Below are 18,499 nucleotides of genomic sequence, written 5' to 3' on the forward strand. Positions count from 1 at the left end.
GCAATGATAGACCTAGGAGCACCAAATCAGTTGGTAAGTTTAACCAAACTAACCCTTGAAAAAGTTGAATGCAAAGTACGAATCCAGGGGGAACTCTCTGAACCTTTTAAAACAAATAACGGGCTACGTCAGGGAGACCCACTCTCCTGTATACTATTCAATCTAGCTCTGGAAAAAGTAATACGTACGTCACAAATCACAACTACCGGTTCAATATATAACAAATCTGTGCAAATCTTAGCATATGCTGATGATATCAATATTGTTGGGAGAACGGAAAACGCAGCACGAGAGGCGTACGTAGCATTAAAGGAAGCGGCTACAAAAATGGGTTTAATAATAAACACCAACAAAACAAAATACATGAAAATAGGTACGCAACCACAAACACTACGGCCACTTGTTATAGAAAATGACGTCATCGAAGCAGTTAACGAATTTGTATACCTGGGAACGCTCGTCAATACTGAAAATGACACTACCGCAGAGATAAACCGCAGAATTTGCACGGCTAATAGATGCTATTTTGGGCTTAATCTCCTTTTTAAATCTACAGTTATATCAAGAAATACAAAAGTAAAACTCTACAAAACAATAATACGCCCAGTCCTAACATATGGTTCAGAAACCTGGACTTTAACAAAAAGCAATGAAAACATGTTAGGATGTTTCGAAAGAAAAATACTAAGGCGCATCTATGGAGCGGTAAATGAAAATGGTGTCTGGAGAAGACGATACAACTTCGAACTCTATAGGATATACCAGGAACCAGATATCGTAAAACACATAAAGATAGGACGTCTGAGGTGGGTAGGCCATGTTATGCGGATGGAGCAAACCGACCCAGCTAGAAAAACGCTCCTTGATAGACCTATTGGTCAAAGAAGAAGAGGAAGACCCAGAACAAGATTCCTAGATAACATCGATGAAGACATGAGAAATATGGAAATACGTGCTTGGCGGAGGAAGGCGATGGATAGGGACGACTGGAGAAAAATTCTTGGGGAGGCTAGGACCCACAGAGGGTTGTAAAGCCAAAATGATGATGAATAAACTTTTCCTTTGGCTACGTCGCCGCTAACTCCTTATAAAGTAGTCGTCTCGAATCTCAGCTAATACCGAAAATCCAGCCTATAAATTACTGAGTAATGACCTTTTAAACTCTCCTCCTATGAAATTTCAATCTATGCCACAGTATCTCTCACCACATCTGAATAACATCGATCTTTAAGCCACAACTCCAATATTAATATCACCTAAACCTCCCTGGAATAAATTGACAGAAGATTTTCTCGCAAATCTCTCGTTAACAAATTATGATAAGCATCAAACAAATCTACAATTTCTAAGACAAACCTTTAAAGAATTAATTGCTAACAACAGATTTGACCAAATTTTATACACAGATGCTTCTAAGATTCCTATAGCTGTTGAATGTGCTGTAACTTCAAACACAGATTTAATCATATCTTGTAATCTCCCGCTCTTCTGCTGCATACATACTGCTGAATTATTCTCGATCCTCCAAGCTACAAAATTACTATTACCAGAATATAAAAAAGTAGCTATATGTACAGACTTTTTAGCATGTATCTACTCTCTCAAAAGTATGTACACGGTATATCTTTTGGTTCAAGCTATTCAAAACTCTTTCGATAGTTCAATCTCACTGGGAGTATCCATAAACCTCAACATGTCTCATGTTGGAATCCCTGGTAACAAACTAGCCGACCTCTTTGCAAAGCAAGCCGCATCTTCTAATATGGAGACTGAAAACATACAATTACATACAGATTTACAGTCGTATTTTAAAAATATTATTCAAATTTTTAGGCAAGCTCACTGGAATAAAATCCCTTGATATCCGTCCCACCGTTAAAAAGCTTGAGTTTCCTGCCATGACACGATAAAACAAAATCATAATTCGCCGACTTAGAATCGGCCATACAAGACTAACTCATAAATATTTAATGACTTCTCAAGATCCACCTACATGTACAGTTGTACACACTGTGGTAATATTCTATTTGTTAAACATATTGCCGTAGACTGTACCTATTTCAACAACAGAAAAGGGAATGTTTTGAGTCGAAACCTACAAAATATTCTCAGCTCGCCAGATCAATTGTAAAACCTTATTAATTTCCTGTATGAAACCAGGCTTTACCAGGAAAGAAGATTTAGAGCAAGAAACGTAGTTTAGAATTATTTGATAATTAATAATTGTACCAATATTTAATGGATTTAATGTACTTCTTTATCGATTGTAATTTCACTGTATATTCTTGTAATGTAATGTTATAAAAACGATCAAATTTACAGAAAAATTTCAAGATAGATAACCTATTTTGTTCAGAATGATCCAAAAAATTCAAAAAATATTTGCCCTGGCCGAAAAAATTGTTACAGTTAGTTTAAAAAAAATTGTTTAAAAAAAAATTGAAGAACTTTTCACCTGGGCGACCTGTTGAACCTTATTTTGGGGTATCTCATTAAAGTGATATGCAAAAAAATCTCATGGGAATATTTTTACGAACGAACCCGAGTTTTTCAACTTCTCTATAAGGAAAAATATAATTATTTTCTAAATACCAAATATCTGCTATTGTTTCTAGCCCCCCAAACCTCATGGACCGTGGGAAGGAATATTGAATACAACAAGCAATAACAAAGTCTGTCCGCAACAATTTCTCGAAAAAAAGCATAAGCTTTCCGATTTAAATGAAGATGAAGATTGCTTGGTTTTGAATGTATATACACCAGTGGTAAGTTTGTTTTTCCTATACAGAGCAATAATTTCCATATACGGAACAAAAACTTGATTATTTAATAATACTTCGTTTTTTTATTTAACCCGGCATTGTTAGCGTATCAGGAAATGACGCGATTGTTGGCCATTTTCTTCTCATTTAATTATATTGTATTAGGATATTTAATAATTAACAAAACCTAGTCGGTTGCTGGTTCTTTAAACATTTTATTAGTGATAAATAACATGAATGTATGTACTTTGTTTAATGAAATAATACATATAGAAAAAATTGTGGAACGTAAAAGAAATGTAAACACTTTATTCACTCTCATAGCATTTATTGTGACATATTGTAAATATATGTTCACCACAAATAGGTTTTGCACAATCTGCACACCTTGAAGTGTTTTTTCTATTTTTACTTCGAGGAGAGTAAAAACATTTGACTCTATCTTTAGTTTCTGCTGTTTTGTTGAAGAAAAAATAGTAAAAACGAAACTGAAGGCAAAGGAATTAATAAATTAATAAAGAAATTGAAATAAAATTATTATTTAAATATAAACTAATAAAGATGTGCCGATTATAACGTTACAACGTAAACCAGTTGTCGCAAGTAATGTTGCGTTCAGTATGGGCAATTGGTTCTATCATATGTTTAACCATGCTGCTAGGACTATTATCTATCTCAAAGACGTGTTATGTCTGCTTTACAGCATATATTTCCAACTTTGCTGTATAAAAAGTTCATGAATCAACAAGTGCGAACATTTTTATCCCATATTTTGCCCGGCTTACTGGGTTTATATTGACGAAAGCTACATTTTCCCCGAAAACCTTTAAGCATCTCGTCAATGCAGCAATACATTCCAACTGTATAGCAAGCCATGCACTTTTCCAAAAACTCGTCGAAAACTTTTCTAATGGGTGCAAGTTTGTCATGTTTTCGTCGTTCTGCTCTGAACTGGATATCTTCAAAGCGTAGTGCACGAAGGAGGATATAGAATCGCTTCTTTGACATAACTGCCCGAAAACATTCAGGAGCTGTTCCATTTGTAGCCCAAAGATCGTCCAGATTTGCATGAGAAGATGTAAAAGGGCCAGATAAGTACAACAAGCCAAATAGTGCTCTAATTTCATCACTATTGGTACATACTGTATTTCTGGAAATGGTAAGCAGGATTTTCAGTATCAAGTTACGGCATATATGGGAATCGATCATGAACGCATATGGGATTGTAGGAAGCAAGACTGTAGCAGTTTTTATTGAATCCTATACTGCGATGATATGACATTGGACAGCAGCAGTGTCATCATTACGTCAAGGTCTCGATGATGTATATCACATTTTTCAAAGGTTTGATACCAAGTAGTCACAGGCGAAAATCACATCTGATTTAACTGGCTGGGATACTGCGATGGAGAAAGCAGCGGGAATCTACTTTATTATTAATCCCTAGTACAATCATTATGGCAGTTAAAAGAAAAAAGAAGGCCCTCAGTCCTCGGCAGACTTTTAATAGTCAGAGGGTGCTGAGGGAGGAATCCTTTATTTTTAATACATCCAAATATAATGTGATTAATATCACACTGGGAAATATTATCGCATAAGCACTTTCCTAATACTATATAATGTTTAATCTAGTCAGGTAAGGAGGAACAGCTTACCTGGTTATTAGTTTTTAATCTTGTGATAGTTGCTGCTGATCGTTCGGATTTGTTATAATGGAATATGTGTGATAATTCTGTAAGGGATAGTAACGTAGGATGAATCTTGTAATTATGATTATTTGATGTATTCTCCAATATTTTCCATCTGTCTTGCCAGATAAATTTTTTTCTGATTATAAAATTTGATTAGATCTGTTACTGTGTAAATATATTTTTATATACCAAAATAAGTAGAATCCTTAGCAAGCTCATTTACTATTTCATTACCTATTACCCCGTGTGACTTTTTATCCAAATAAATTAGAGATCATCATATCAGATCTTAGAGAGTCTGAGATAATCACAGCATCTTGCAAATTTTCCTTCTTTAGCCAATCCAAAGTTTTCTTAATAGCTACTGCTTCTGCAGTGTAAACAGAGCCATTTGAAGGAAGTTTTATTTTAAATGATTTGTTATTGGAAGGAATGTATACTGCAGACCCTGCCTTCCCATCGTCCAGTTTAGAGCCATCTGTATAAATTATAGTTTTATTTATATATTCACTCAATTATGGAGTTTAAAAACGTGTTATTTATTTTAAGTGAATTTGAATATTTCGGAAATATAATATTTGTTTTTTTGAAGATCGTATTAAATTATAATTCATAGAGTGGTATAACTAAATTTGTTGATAATGTAACCGGTAAATCGTTGGTTTCCAGAAATGCATCCGCTAATAGTGAAGAATTTTTAATGTTCCAATAATTGTTAACTAGATTTTGTATGGATAATTCATACAGAATACACAGTAAACTACTTGTTCTGGCCTTAACTTTAATACATATTTGGTTGCCAATAAGTTTCTACGATTTTCTAACAATATTTCATTACTTTTACCAAGTTATAATATATATGTGGGTGCTATGAGATATATTATAGTATATCTCATAGCACCCTGAGTTAATCTCAAACTTTTAAACTGAATACGATCTAGGTAAATGAAATACAATAAGGCTTACTCACAATCAATTTAATTTTACTACCAAAATGACCGGTTTCGCTTTCTACACTTTGCAAAGCATCTTCAGGTCAAATGGTACAAAGTAAATTAAATGATGCCGGTACAAGAATTTTTAATCATTTAATTTACTTTATACCGTTTGACCTAAAGATGCTTTGCAAAGTGTAGAAAGCGAAACTGGTCGTTTTGGTAGTAAAATTAAATTGATTGTGAGTAAGTCTTATTTTATTTCTTTTACCTATTTGAAATGGACTCACACAAGCAACACATTCATGATTTGAAAATACGATCTATTTTTAGTAAATGTGTATTGCTTACTGATCCGTATAACACACATCCGTAATCTAAAATTAATTGCACGTAGGTCCTGTAAAACATCATTGCAACTTTGGGATCAGCACCCCATCTCCTGCAAGTTATACATTTAAAGACATTGATGCCTTTCTAACATCCTGTTTTTACATATTGGACATGTTTGGACCATGGTAATTTGGGGTCTAGGATTATATCAAGACATTTATACTCAAAAACAACAGGTAGAACATATTCTGACAGGTGTAGACTATCAGGCGTATGTATCCTATGTCTTGTAAATATCATAATGGTAGATTTTTCTGGAGATATAATTAGTTCATGGTTTTAGTCCAATTATCCACTAGCTTCACCATGTGTTCTAGAACCCTCATACAATCGTCATAGGAATCACGGATGGAATAAATATATATATCATCAGCATACTGGATACATTTTATGGAATCAACAAAATTATCGTGTATACTTGCCGAAAATATGTTGAAATGAATCAGGTTTAATACAGACCCCTGTGGTAATCCTGTATGAGTTATTATTGGACCATGTAACTGATTCCTATGGGCTCTGATATATAAAGTTGGGTTGCTAAAAATATTTACTATATTAGCAAATAAATTTGTGGAAAACCCTAGCTCGCCTAACTTTGAATGCATTACTGTTAAATTAACAGTCGTAAGCGCCTTTAAGGTCTAGAAAAAAACATGCTAAATATTTATTTTTAGAAAAATTTAGTTGGATATGTTGTTAAGTAACATTTGCATCTAGTGTACCAATACCAGATCGAGATCCATACTGAGTGCTTGGCAAAAGATTATAGTGTTCGACTGTTCAGTTAAGACTATTTTTGATAATTCTTTCTAAAGTTTTTGTTATACAAGACAATAGAGAAGTGGGTCGATAAGACGAGGAGAGAGTTTTGTCTTTGTTGGGTTTGATGAAAAGACAAAATTGTTTCTTTCATTTTGTCACTGTAATTTCCTTCCAGAAGCCAATCAATGAATATTTTTATTAAACAATTTTTAGCCTTATCGGGGAGGTGGTTAATTATCGAATGGGTGATATAATCTTTCCCGGGTCCAGTAGATTTTGATATTTTAATAGCTGCATCCAGTTCTTGGATGCTTATTGGATTTTCTAGTAATTTGGATTGACTAGAATTGCATATTGTTACGTGTTTTAATTGGTCTTGAACGTATGGTGAAGCAAACTTGTCAAGTACCTCTTCTATTAGCTCTATTGGAGTGGTGTATTTTTATTGATAGTATTTACAAAGTTAATCCATGATGTTTTTTAAACAACTTTGCATTTAGCTTGGTTGTGTTTAAATTTTAGATAATTTTCAAGATTTGAGACAATATTATACTCTTGAAAAGCTTTTTTTCGACAAGATATTAAATGTTTACATTCGTCGACGCGCCATACGGCAAGACCGGATTTTGGTTGAAACGATTTTTGAGTAATTATAGCAGTATCTGCAGCTTCACTTATTGTTTTTATTAATTTTTAACATTTCCAAAATGTACCATTTGTATAATGACTATCGGAAAGGCATTTTTCTAAGTAATTTTCAAATATAGACCAGTCAGCTAAAGACTCTTTCTATTTTGTGAAGGTATGAATTGTCATTGGAGAATATTTCAAATCTATGGTGATTTAAATTGTACCTAGTGAGTCATTTAGAGGATTCCACGTAAAAAAGCCTGTTAAATGAGGAGATATTAATGAGGTATTAAGTCGATCATAGAAGAACACTCCTTCGGTTTGGATATTTTGGTTGGTCTTCTGTCATTGAGTAAAATTAAATTAATATTGTCTAAAGCGTCAGCTAGAATATTACCTTGTGCACTATCCTGTATGGAACCCCATCGACAGTGATGACTATTGAAGTCGCCACCAATTAAAACTCTGCCTTTAATTTGACCAAATAAATTTTCCCAATCTTTGGATTAGACATATATTTTAGGAGGTTTGTAAACACATAGTATTGATAATTTTACTAATTCTATAAAAACATCGCAAACTTCTATATTTGGATTATAATTTGTTTTGAATTTTATATCTGAAAAGGAAATGTTGTTTGCAACTAAAACAGCAACGCCCCCATAGCCATCACGTCGATCAACTCTAATATTATTAGAACCTTTAATATATAATAATTTATTTTGTAACAACCAAGTTTCGTTAAGAAGAATGACATCAATTGTATAACTTTCTAGAAAATTACGCAAATTAGTCTTTTGTTTTATAATAATTGGGAGTTCCATTGAAGACTATTAATTATTGTTCTATGCTTATCCATCACTATCGTTGTCTGATAAACAAGAAAGTATGTTTTTGATTTAATTTTTAGTGAATTTTGTAATTCAATCGAGACTAGTTTGGAGTAAATTTGTTTATTTATGCTTTCTAAAGCAAATGAAATTTCTTGTAAAATTTCTTATTTTGTTTTTTCTTTATATGCCATAAACTCATTCTAATATGGGTTAGGAATAATAGGATGTAACACCGATTTTTTTGTTCGAGAAGTTGAAGGAATTGTATGGCAATTTTACATTGAGTGGGGGATATGGCATATCATTTAAGAGGATTAGAACTTTGTTTAAGTTTAGGAACGTATGAATTGATTACGGCACTGCCATTTGCGGCAGGCGGGAGTTGAGGAAAATTGTAAAAGTTGCTAAGCAATTCAAATTTATTATGTGTCGTGTTTTTGACACAAGATGGTTTTTTGCTAGATACTCAGCTTCTTTAAATGTGGTATTCTTAATCGCCATTATTTTTTTTAAATAATATCGATGTTGATAAGCTAGGCATTGTTTCGTTATTGTATGATCCTTTATTTTACAGTGAAGACAATATTGTTAGTTACTACAGCGGGTGTTATCTTCGTGTTCTTTGCCACAATTTTTGCATAAGCTGGAAGTGAACTTACGCTGCCTGAGCGTATGACCGAATTTAAAACAATTTAAACACTTTACTACGGGGTATATGCAGGCCCGTTCCTAGGGTAGTGAGCGCCTGCGTGCAGGATTTTTTGTGCGCCCCCATATTATGTTTTTAAGATACCTATATCATAACATGTTCTTGTGATATGATTGAAAATACGATATGAATGTAAAAAGAAAAATAAAACGAACCATGTTTGAAAAAAGATTTTATTTTCAAAATTAAATGAAGAAAAAAGGTCATTTTAAAACAATATTATTATGTAAGTTAACAGTAAGAAAGAAAACACTCAATTCGCAAATTAATTAATAAATTAAGGTATTCTGCAATGTAACATGAAACAATAACGGAAAGGAGATACTCTCAATGCAAAAAAACTTTATTAAATAATACATATATACCAAGTGAAAAATAATTAAATAACAAATATTGGAATTACAACATGACACGTCGTGCTTTTACAGATGCAAGCTCATTAATCATTTCATTGTGATCAATGGCTTCACAAATTTTATTTTCAATTGAAATGGCTGCCAAATCTGGTAGCCTTTCTTGGCACATTGACATTCTTAAATAATTTTTCATGTGCTTTAGCTTTGAAAAACTCCTTTCGCTAGATGCCACCGAAATTGGAAGGGTCAGGAATATTCTCAAGGCTATAAATAGATTTGGAAACAAGGATTGTAAATTTTTCTTTGTTATATAATTTAAAATATCTATGGGCGAATCCGAAATTTTGCTAGAGTCTGTGAGTGGGTTAAGAACTTTGTATGACAGAATTTCATTATAAAAATCAAGACCATCAATATCTTTGCATACGTTTCCTTCATTTTGAATTTGTAAAGCTAAATCCAAATCCATACATGATCTTTTAATTAGATCAGAATCTAGATTTTGAAAATTACCCAAAAATCCAAATAAATCGTGGCACTTATATTCCCCCAAAGTGTCTTTGTAGATTGAATTGTTGTGTCCAAAGTTTGAAAATAAAAACTGATCTTGAATTTTTGTTTTGGATCGAATACTGTTTCATCTGTACCGTCATACGAAAATTGAAGCTTCGCCTTTCTTTGTCTTAATAATGGGAATGTTTGCTCTACATCACTTTTTTCTGCTTCTGCTATCAGAAAGCCTCATTCATGAAAATCTCGAAATGTTTGTCTGACCTTTTTTCAGTGAAATAAATAATAAGATTTTTTATTTCTGTATGGCATTCATTTAAAGTTGTATTTGGATTCTGGACCATTTTACTTACTATATTAACTTTTGTTAACACATCATACCAAATTATAATAGAAAAAATGAATTTGAACGTTTTAATTTTGTCTAATAGTGACCTTGCTGAATGTTTCGTGTTCATATCTCTTGAATTATCTTCCACCAAATCATGTAAACGTTTACAAATTTCGAGGAATTGACACCTAAGAGGGCGAATGGCTTTGACTCTGCTTTCCCATCGTGTTTCACTTACTGATTTTAAAGTTAAGTTTGGTACATTCCTTTTTAAAATGTCCCATCTATAGGTTGAAGCAGAAAAAAAAATTGAACAACTCCTGAATAATTGAAAAAAAAAACCTACAGTCTCATACGAAATGAGTCAGTCTTAAATTAAAAGTGAGCTGAACAAGGTAAAAACATTGCTCTGGGATTAATTTTTAGAATTTGAGCTTGAAGGCCCACATGCTTGCCAGACATATTTGCCTCATTGTCGTAACCCTCACCTCTCATGTCATCAAGGTTTATTTTAAATTTTGATAATATTTCTTCTTTTAAAAAATTGAAGAGCCCTTCTCCTGTAGTATTTAAAACTTTGAAAAAACCCAGAAAGTGTTCTCTAATTTCGACTTCATATGGAGAACAATAAATATACGCGGCGAGCGGCATTAGACGGCGCGTCGTGTGCTGCCACTAATAAAATTGTAGGGTGGTAATTTAATTAGTAATTTTGGTATTATAATAGGGAATAGCAATCGGATGAAGTGATTGCTTTAGCGCTTACCGGGGAAATACTGAACACTGACTTTTTTTGTTTTAGAAGTGAGAATATTTTTGTAATGGTAACCAAATATTTGGCGCCCTTAAAATTTAGCGCCTGCGTGCGGGGCATTCATTGCATACTCGCCAGGAACGGCCCTGGGTATATGTGTTGATCAACTTGAAACCTTACCAAATTTAACGTAATATATTGAGGAGTGATATTTCCTTCAAATGTTAAAATTACCATTTGTCCAGGAATAAAAATAGTTTCATTATCTGAATCAATAAGCTTTTTTTTCATACGTCTTATCTCGGTTATTTTTTGGTCGGAAATAATATTATTCATCATATATTTTTCGTCCATTCCTTTTTTTGTGATTAAAGAAATTCGGAATATAGGCAATAAATTTATTAGAAGTGAAAATTTTTTTTTTCACTTCTTCTTCTTTCACTTTTCACTTTTAGTAACACGTTTATTTTTAAGATAAGGATAACTTTATCAAAAATATTTGTTTTGTAGAAACCCAGTTCTAATAAATCATTACCAATATTCTTTTGGATACACGGTGGATCTTACGTTTATGGAGCTGGTTCAATGTTATTGTACAACCCAAAGTTGTTGGTTGATTATGATATAATAGTGGTAACAATAAATTATCGATTAGGAGCACTTGGTAAGCATTTATATTTTATACATAATATTATGTGTGCATTATTTAAGGATAAATAAATTATACTGTTAACATTTTGAGACCTCAAGAATAAAAACTAAATTACAGTTTTTGTTTGTAGATATTGCCTGAATACTAAAGTTTATAAAAGAATTAAAAAGAGTTATAAATCACATAAAGTAATTAAGTAATTTTAGGGCCATATAAAATATGTATACCTTAGATTTAATATATAGGGTGAAAACCACCTATGGAATAAAATTATTTGTGGTTTGTCCTGGTTAGTGCTTATCCATTTCGGATGATTATGGCAATCTGTATTTTGTAAACTGCAGCTCTAAAAAGATTTGTAGTTGTTGTGTTGAACTAGGTACGTACGTAGATTTTTCGGCCAGGAAATTCTTCGTCTTCCTGGTCCCCGTTTTCCTTCTACTTTTCTAAATTTATTTTTAAAAATTGCACATTTATATTTAAAAATACACATAATGTGGGCTTTCCTCTATCGACTAAATCATAAATGCGACCCATTATTGAAGCAATTTCATCACCTGTACCTCTGCCTTCAACAAAACCAAATTGATTATCAGAAACGATTATATGTAGGTCTAAAAATTTTACCATCCTAGTTTTAATCGCTTTTTCCATAATTTTTGCAAGGCTAGAGATTCGTGAAATTGGACGGTAATTTTGACTTAAATCTTTATTTCCAGATTTATACACAGATTTGACAATTGAATTCAATATTCAATAATTTATTTAATAAATATGCTAAAGGGGGTACAATTTATTCAGCCACTTCTTTTAATAATTCTGTCTTTAATATATCAGGTCCGGGTGCTTTATTTAACTTAAAGGATTGAATAATCGCTATCTTAACCTTTAGTTATTGGATACAAAGTTCCAAGATTCTAGTCGGAAAATTGGATGGCGGTTTTTTACCAAATGGAATTCCCCCTTGTGTCTCTTGCACCTTACTATAAGAATACATTGCTTAATAGAACAGTCAGTACTACTATTATAAGGTCAATATATTATATATCGATTTTTAATTCTCACGATTGGTGAGATTTAAAACTCACCAATAATGCAGCAAATGACTAATGAAACAATAGAGATAATTTTTAACTTTTAATCTTTTTTATTGTGTCGAAAATATTTTTATCTTTGTTTTTTTTTCAGGATTTTTGACAACACTTGATGAGAACATACCAGCAAACTTGGCTCTCAAGGATCAACTTCTAGCTCTAAAATGGACACATCAAAATATCCATAAATTTGGAGGGGATCCCAAAAAAATAACAGTAGGTGGCGAAAGTGCCGGAAGCATATCTGCTGGATTTCACTTGTTAAGTAGATCAGCAAAGGGTACGCAAAAATAATATTTTATAAAATAAAAATCTGTATGTTATGCTTCTAAATCACTGAAATTTGTTTTAAACATCAATAAACAATCTTATCTAACTGAGATTAATAGTCCGGAGGCTAAAATTCTATTAATTGCGACTATTGGTGTCCTTAAATCAAGTCAGAAACTGCTTTTTAACTAACTGATGAAATTAGCTTAAATGGTTCCATCTTTTGAAGTCGTCATACTAGCTGAATGCAGTAGACATTGTAGAGAAGTTGGAAAGACCTCTTATAAAGAAAATATCGTCCGCTTCACCCAACGCCAACCTCCACCTAAACCACGTCACCATCGAAGGTATAAATGAACCGTCCTCTCTTCCCAGTAGCAGTAATGCATTGATTGATGATCAATGTAGTACTGCCTGGGGGCTCCGGAGACTGAGACCTTGAAAGCCATGAAAAAGACATCAAAGATGATGTCGAAAGCTCGGCGCAATGATAATCGACGTGGTTCAACCCGGAAGACTGTTGAGTTTAATATTAATTCTTGTAATAGTATTAATCTTAGCTTTAGGTTTAATATATAATTTAATATACATGTTCGGAAATTAGTACAATTAAATCTGGATTAATACTATTATTAAAATTAATATTAAACTCACCAGTCTTCGGCGTTGAACCGCGTCGATATCCATTGGGCCGAGCTTTCGACATCCTCTATGATGTCTTCTTCAGGGCTTCCGAGGTCTCAGTCTCCCTAGCCCCTAGACACTACTACACTCACTAGTCATTTCACTACTACGACTGGGACCAAGGGACGGTTCATTTATACCGTCGGTGGTGACGTGGTCTTAGGGTAGGGATTGGCACGAGAGTTGGCGCATTTCCGACAGTGGGATTTTGATTCGAGGATAGAGGGGGCTATATTTTCTTTATGAGAGGTCTCCATGTAGAAGGTAACCGTAAGGCGTCATCTCTTTTATTAAGGCAATTTGGTCTTTTTTCTATTTCTATGGCTTCTCGAATAATTCCTGGTTTATAGAAGCGGATGGGGGCTATGGTTCTGGAGTTTTCAAAATCAATTTTGTGACCTGTATGAAGATGGTGTTGACCGAGAGTTGAAATTGAATCGGAATTACGAACAGAAATGGAATGTTCATAAATCCTATTTTGAATTCTACGATTTGTTTGGCCTATATAGGATCGGGGACAGTCTACACAAGGAATTTCATAAACTCAGTGCTGTTCATTTGGAGTATTGTCGTTGATTGATCGGACAAGAGATGAAAGTTTTTGTTGGGGGTAAATATTGTTTTTATTCCTCTTGGTTTAAGAATTTTGTCGATTTTGTCAGTGAAAACTTTGATGTAAGGAAGAAAAGCTTTCGTATGATAAGGATCTGAGTCTTTGGATTGAGGTTGAGTGGGAGATTGATGTATGTGGATGTGTGTAACCGTTTTGGATGAGGGCTTGTTTTAAACAAGAGAGCTCAGCAGATCTACTTGCATCATCGGAAAGGCATATTGATCTGGAGACAAGGGTATTAATGACTGAATTAATTTGTGAAGGTGGATGGTGAGAGTTGGCATGCAAGTAACGATTGGTATGTGTGGGTTTTCGATAATAAATTTATATATATATATATATATATATATATATATATATATATATATATATATATATATATATATATATATATATATGTATGTATGATTTATTGGTTTATTAGTTTTATACATGATTTTCTAGCTACAAAAAGCGCTTGTGCTTTAACTCCCTATCTTTTTATATTCAGGCAATACATACATACATTTATTTCAGGCTTAATTAATGGAATTATCCAACAAAGTGGGTCACCATTATGTGGTGTCTTTTATCCAACAAATGACAGAAAATTGGCATTTGAATTCGGCAAAACGTTAAACAGTTCATTTACTTCAGCTACATCAAGTGATTTATTAGAACTTTTACAACAAGCATCGACCTCAGATATATTAGCTGTTCAAAGTAAGGTAAATACAATATTTATTTGTTGACTAGATTCATATGCATATACAAGAGTTGAACCTTGTGTCACGTTTCAGGGGGTCATTTTTAACATTTTTTATAACTTGTGCCTATTATATATAAAAGTCTATTATTGGTACTTTCTGTTATTGTTCTTGTTTAACATTATTTTATTAGAGAATTCTTGGGAATGTAATAAAGAAACAAAAAACACACGCTGAAATGTTTTTTTTCACAAATTTTAATTTGAAACATCTTAGTGGCATACCTATTTGTTATTTAAATAAATTAAGACCATTATCCGTACTCGCCAATGGTGAATATAAAATTCTTAATTGTATGACAAAAAAACGAGACATAACTACCTTTTAAAACCCACCAAATTTTAGATTCTTTGATCTTGAGGAGTTTATCACAAATGTCAGAAAATGTGTTGACGAAATGCCTGTTACATTTATCTGCCATAGTTGCTTGAATAAAATGCCTTTGTTTGGCACTATATAACGGGTCATTATATTGTTTATTTACTGTTTTATAGCGATTAAAAAATTCAGGTGTAAAGTCTGTGGTTAATTAGCCGCCCATTCTGGATCAGACGCTACAATTGTGATCTTATGTTATCCCTAAAACCAAGGGTTGCCAGCTTCGCCATCATCACCGTACCGGAGGTATTCCTCGTCGCCTTGGATGCCGTTTTGGACCTTATCCGTGACTGTGGATCAGGGACACTTAAGAGGGGCTAGTTTCCCGGTCAAAAAACCCCTGGAATTTGTGGAGGGCAGAGGTTGATTCACTTTCCCTGATAGGACTATCCAAAAAAGTCCAAGGACTTCCAAAGAGTTTCTACATGCTACCCGTTTGAAACTGATAGAATATTATAAATCCGTCAAAAGCCTGTATTCTTTTACTAAGCTATTGCGCATTTATAATTTGTATCTCAGAAGTCGATGCAACCTGGAATCGTCAAAATGCGGATTGAATTAACTAATTCTTTAGCATTAAACTGTTCAATTACTGAGTGAAGTTTGCTAAGCATCTCCAACCGTAACTGCATAAGATCGTGTAGATACAACCATTATTGGCCAGTATCAGTACTTACCGCCAAAATGCTTAGTACCTAAATAATGCTGATTGATAACCCCTAATTTCTTCTTCTTCTTCTTCGCGCGACTAGGATTACTCCTGTTTGTCTGCCTCTTATTCTGATTCAGTCGTTCTTGACTGTACATTATCTTTCCACCTTTTTGGCGGCCTTCCAACGGGTCTTCTGCTATACGGCTTGTTGTTTTTACAGATGTTCGCTAATCTATCTGGTCCCATTCGGTTTACATGTTCGTTCCAGTTTTTGTTTTCTTGTTTTTATCCACCTGTTATTTTTTGAATTTTGCATTGTTCGCGTATACTTCTGTTGGTTTGTCTGTCTCTTAATGATATGCCCGCTATTGATCTTAATACTTTCATTTAAAAATTGTTGATTTGTTGTTTCGTCTTTCTCGTATCGGTCCTTGTCTCCGCTGCATATGTTAGGATTGGTCTTACTGTTGTCTTATATACTTTGATTTTGCTTTCCATGGTCAGATATTTGTTTCTCCATATGGTTTCTCGGAGGCATCCACTTACTCTTGCCGCTTTTGATGCTTGCCTTGTGGTGTCTGTTCTTATATCCCTGTCACTAGTGATCTCTATTCCTAGGTAATTGAATTTCATTACTTGTTCTACAATTTTGCCGTCTATTTCTAGTTTGCATCTACGCAGCTCTTTACTGATCACTATAGATTTAGTTTTTTCTACTGACATTCTCATATTAAGTTTGTTTGCTGTGATATTGAAAGTGTGGAGCTGCCTTTGTAGGTTATCTTCGTTATCAGCGATTAGTACTGCATCATCGGCATAGCATAGTATCGTGATTTTATGCGCTCCCATGTGGTATCCGTGTCGTTTTCTTACTTCGAGAATTATTTGATTCATCACCATATTGAATAACAATGGGCTGATCGAGTCTCCCTGTTGGTATCGTAACTCTGATCTTGTTGTTCTTGTTAATTTCATTAATTGTCCTTATTATCTGATAGTCTATTTGTTCAGCTTGTAATAAATTTAAGATGTCATTTCGCTTCACCCTGTAAAAAGCACTTTTAAATCTACAAAGCACATGTATGCTGGTTTTCCATATTCAATAGACTTCTCTATTATTTGTCTGATAATAAAAATTGCGTCTATTGTGCTGCGGTTCTTTCGGAAGTCTTGTTGTTCATCTGCCATGTTCGCTTTTTCCTCGATTTTATCTTTTATGATTGCCGTTAACAATTTTAATGTACTATTCATCAGACTAATGCCTCTATAATTTTCAGGATTTCTCGAGTATCCCTTTTTAAGTATCGGTAGCAGGAGACTTTCCTTCCATTCCGTTGGTACTACTCCGGTATTTATTATATCGACGAATAATTTTAGGAGCCATTTGCGTAGTGTTGTTCCTCCATATTTTAGCAGTTTTTTGTTTATCTTATCAGGACCAGGTGCTTTTCTGTTTTTTAATTTTTTTATTCATTCTTATAGCTCTTCTTCTGATATTAGTACTCTACCGTGAGTTTCGTTAATGATTATTTCTCTGTTCTCTTCTTCTCCTTCTCCATATAATTTCGTGAAATGCTCAGTCCATTGTTCCTCCGTAATGTTATCTATGCGTACAAATTCATTCATTTCTGTTTTTTGTCTCCTTATCATCTTCCACACCTTTTTCTGGGATCCATAGAGGTCGTATTCCATATCTTTGGTAAATTTATAGCCTATCCCCTAATTTATAGCCTAAAATATAATATTTCTAGATATAACAAATTCACTCTAGTATTATATAGAAAAAGGTATATCTAATGACTTTAATTAATATCTTATTTTTTCGAAAAAAGTGTAGATAGAACCTTTTCGCTTAGTACGACAGTTCAGGAATTGAATACTTGAATAGGCTTGGGGAATAGGAAAAAAATCCATACATTTAATTTTGATATAGGTATATTTATTTTGTAGTTGACTTCTGGAAGATCTGTAGGGTTTATGGATGCCATTACATATAAACCTGTCATTGAAGGTACCTTTAACGATGATGCTTTTATTACTGAACCAATGCATGGTGCAGTACAGGATGGTCATTTTAATTTAGTTCCTATATTAATAGGAATCACTTCTGAAGAATCCTTAATGTTTTTGTTTGGTAAGTAATCTCTTTATTAATATATATTATTCTTATGTTTAAAATGAACACCATAGCAAGTTTAAGAGCTTTCGAACTATTTTAAAATTAGCATATACATAATTATTTATTTATCTAACTAATAAGCACACAATACCGTTAGTTAAAGGCTTAGCATAACTTCATTTCATAATTTATTACAATATTTACCCTGTATATAGTTTAATAGATTTGTATTATTATTAATATGTGTTCACTGATTTTTCGTTTCCATGCTATTCTATCTTGTGCCAAATATCTGTTCACGTTCCATTCTATTCCTCTTTTTTCTTCCTGCATATTGTATAATTTACTTATCCCATGCCAGTGCAGTGCGACGTTTTTCTGTATCAGGTATGTCCCTAAATTTTTTTTATTCCGTAATAATCTTTGTTTTTTGGTGTACAATCTAAAAGATTGTACGTTCGAGGTATTAAGTATTAAAAGTATATCATCATCTGTGTATTCCTGTCTAATAAAACCAATTTTGTAAGCACATACTTTCAAAAATTTATTTTAAACTCCCTTGATATTATAGATGTTGATATTATATGAAGGAGACCAAATGAGAGAACCATACTCCAAAACTGAT

At 33.2% G+C, this 18,499-nt stretch overlaps 1 protein-coding gene across 1 annotated transcript in view; it reads left to right on the forward strand.

Annotated features, from left to right (window-relative positions):
* The window catches only part of LOC140452125 (para-nitrobenzyl esterase-like), a 43,836-nt gene that overhangs the window by 8,136 nt on the left and 17,201 nt on the right, over positions 1–18,499 (forward strand). The window contains exons 3-7 of the mRNA XM_072546204.1: positions 2,616–2,765; positions 11,177–11,330; positions 12,507–12,692; positions 14,496–14,686; positions 17,706–17,889. Of these exons, the coding sequence (XP_072402305.1) occupies positions 2,616–2,765; positions 11,177–11,330; positions 12,507–12,692; positions 14,496–14,686; positions 17,706–17,889 (865 nt within the window). The remainder of the gene's footprint in view (positions 1–2,615; positions 2,766–11,176; positions 11,331–12,506; positions 12,693–14,495; positions 14,687–17,705; positions 17,890–18,499) is intronic.

Source organism: Diabrotica undecimpunctata, chromosome 10 (genome assembly GCF_040954645.1).
Source record: "Diabrotica undecimpunctata isolate CICGRU chromosome 10, icDiaUnde3, whole genome shotgun sequence".
Classification (NCBI taxonomy): domain Eukaryota; kingdom Metazoa; phylum Arthropoda; class Insecta; order Coleoptera; family Chrysomelidae; genus Diabrotica; species Diabrotica undecimpunctata.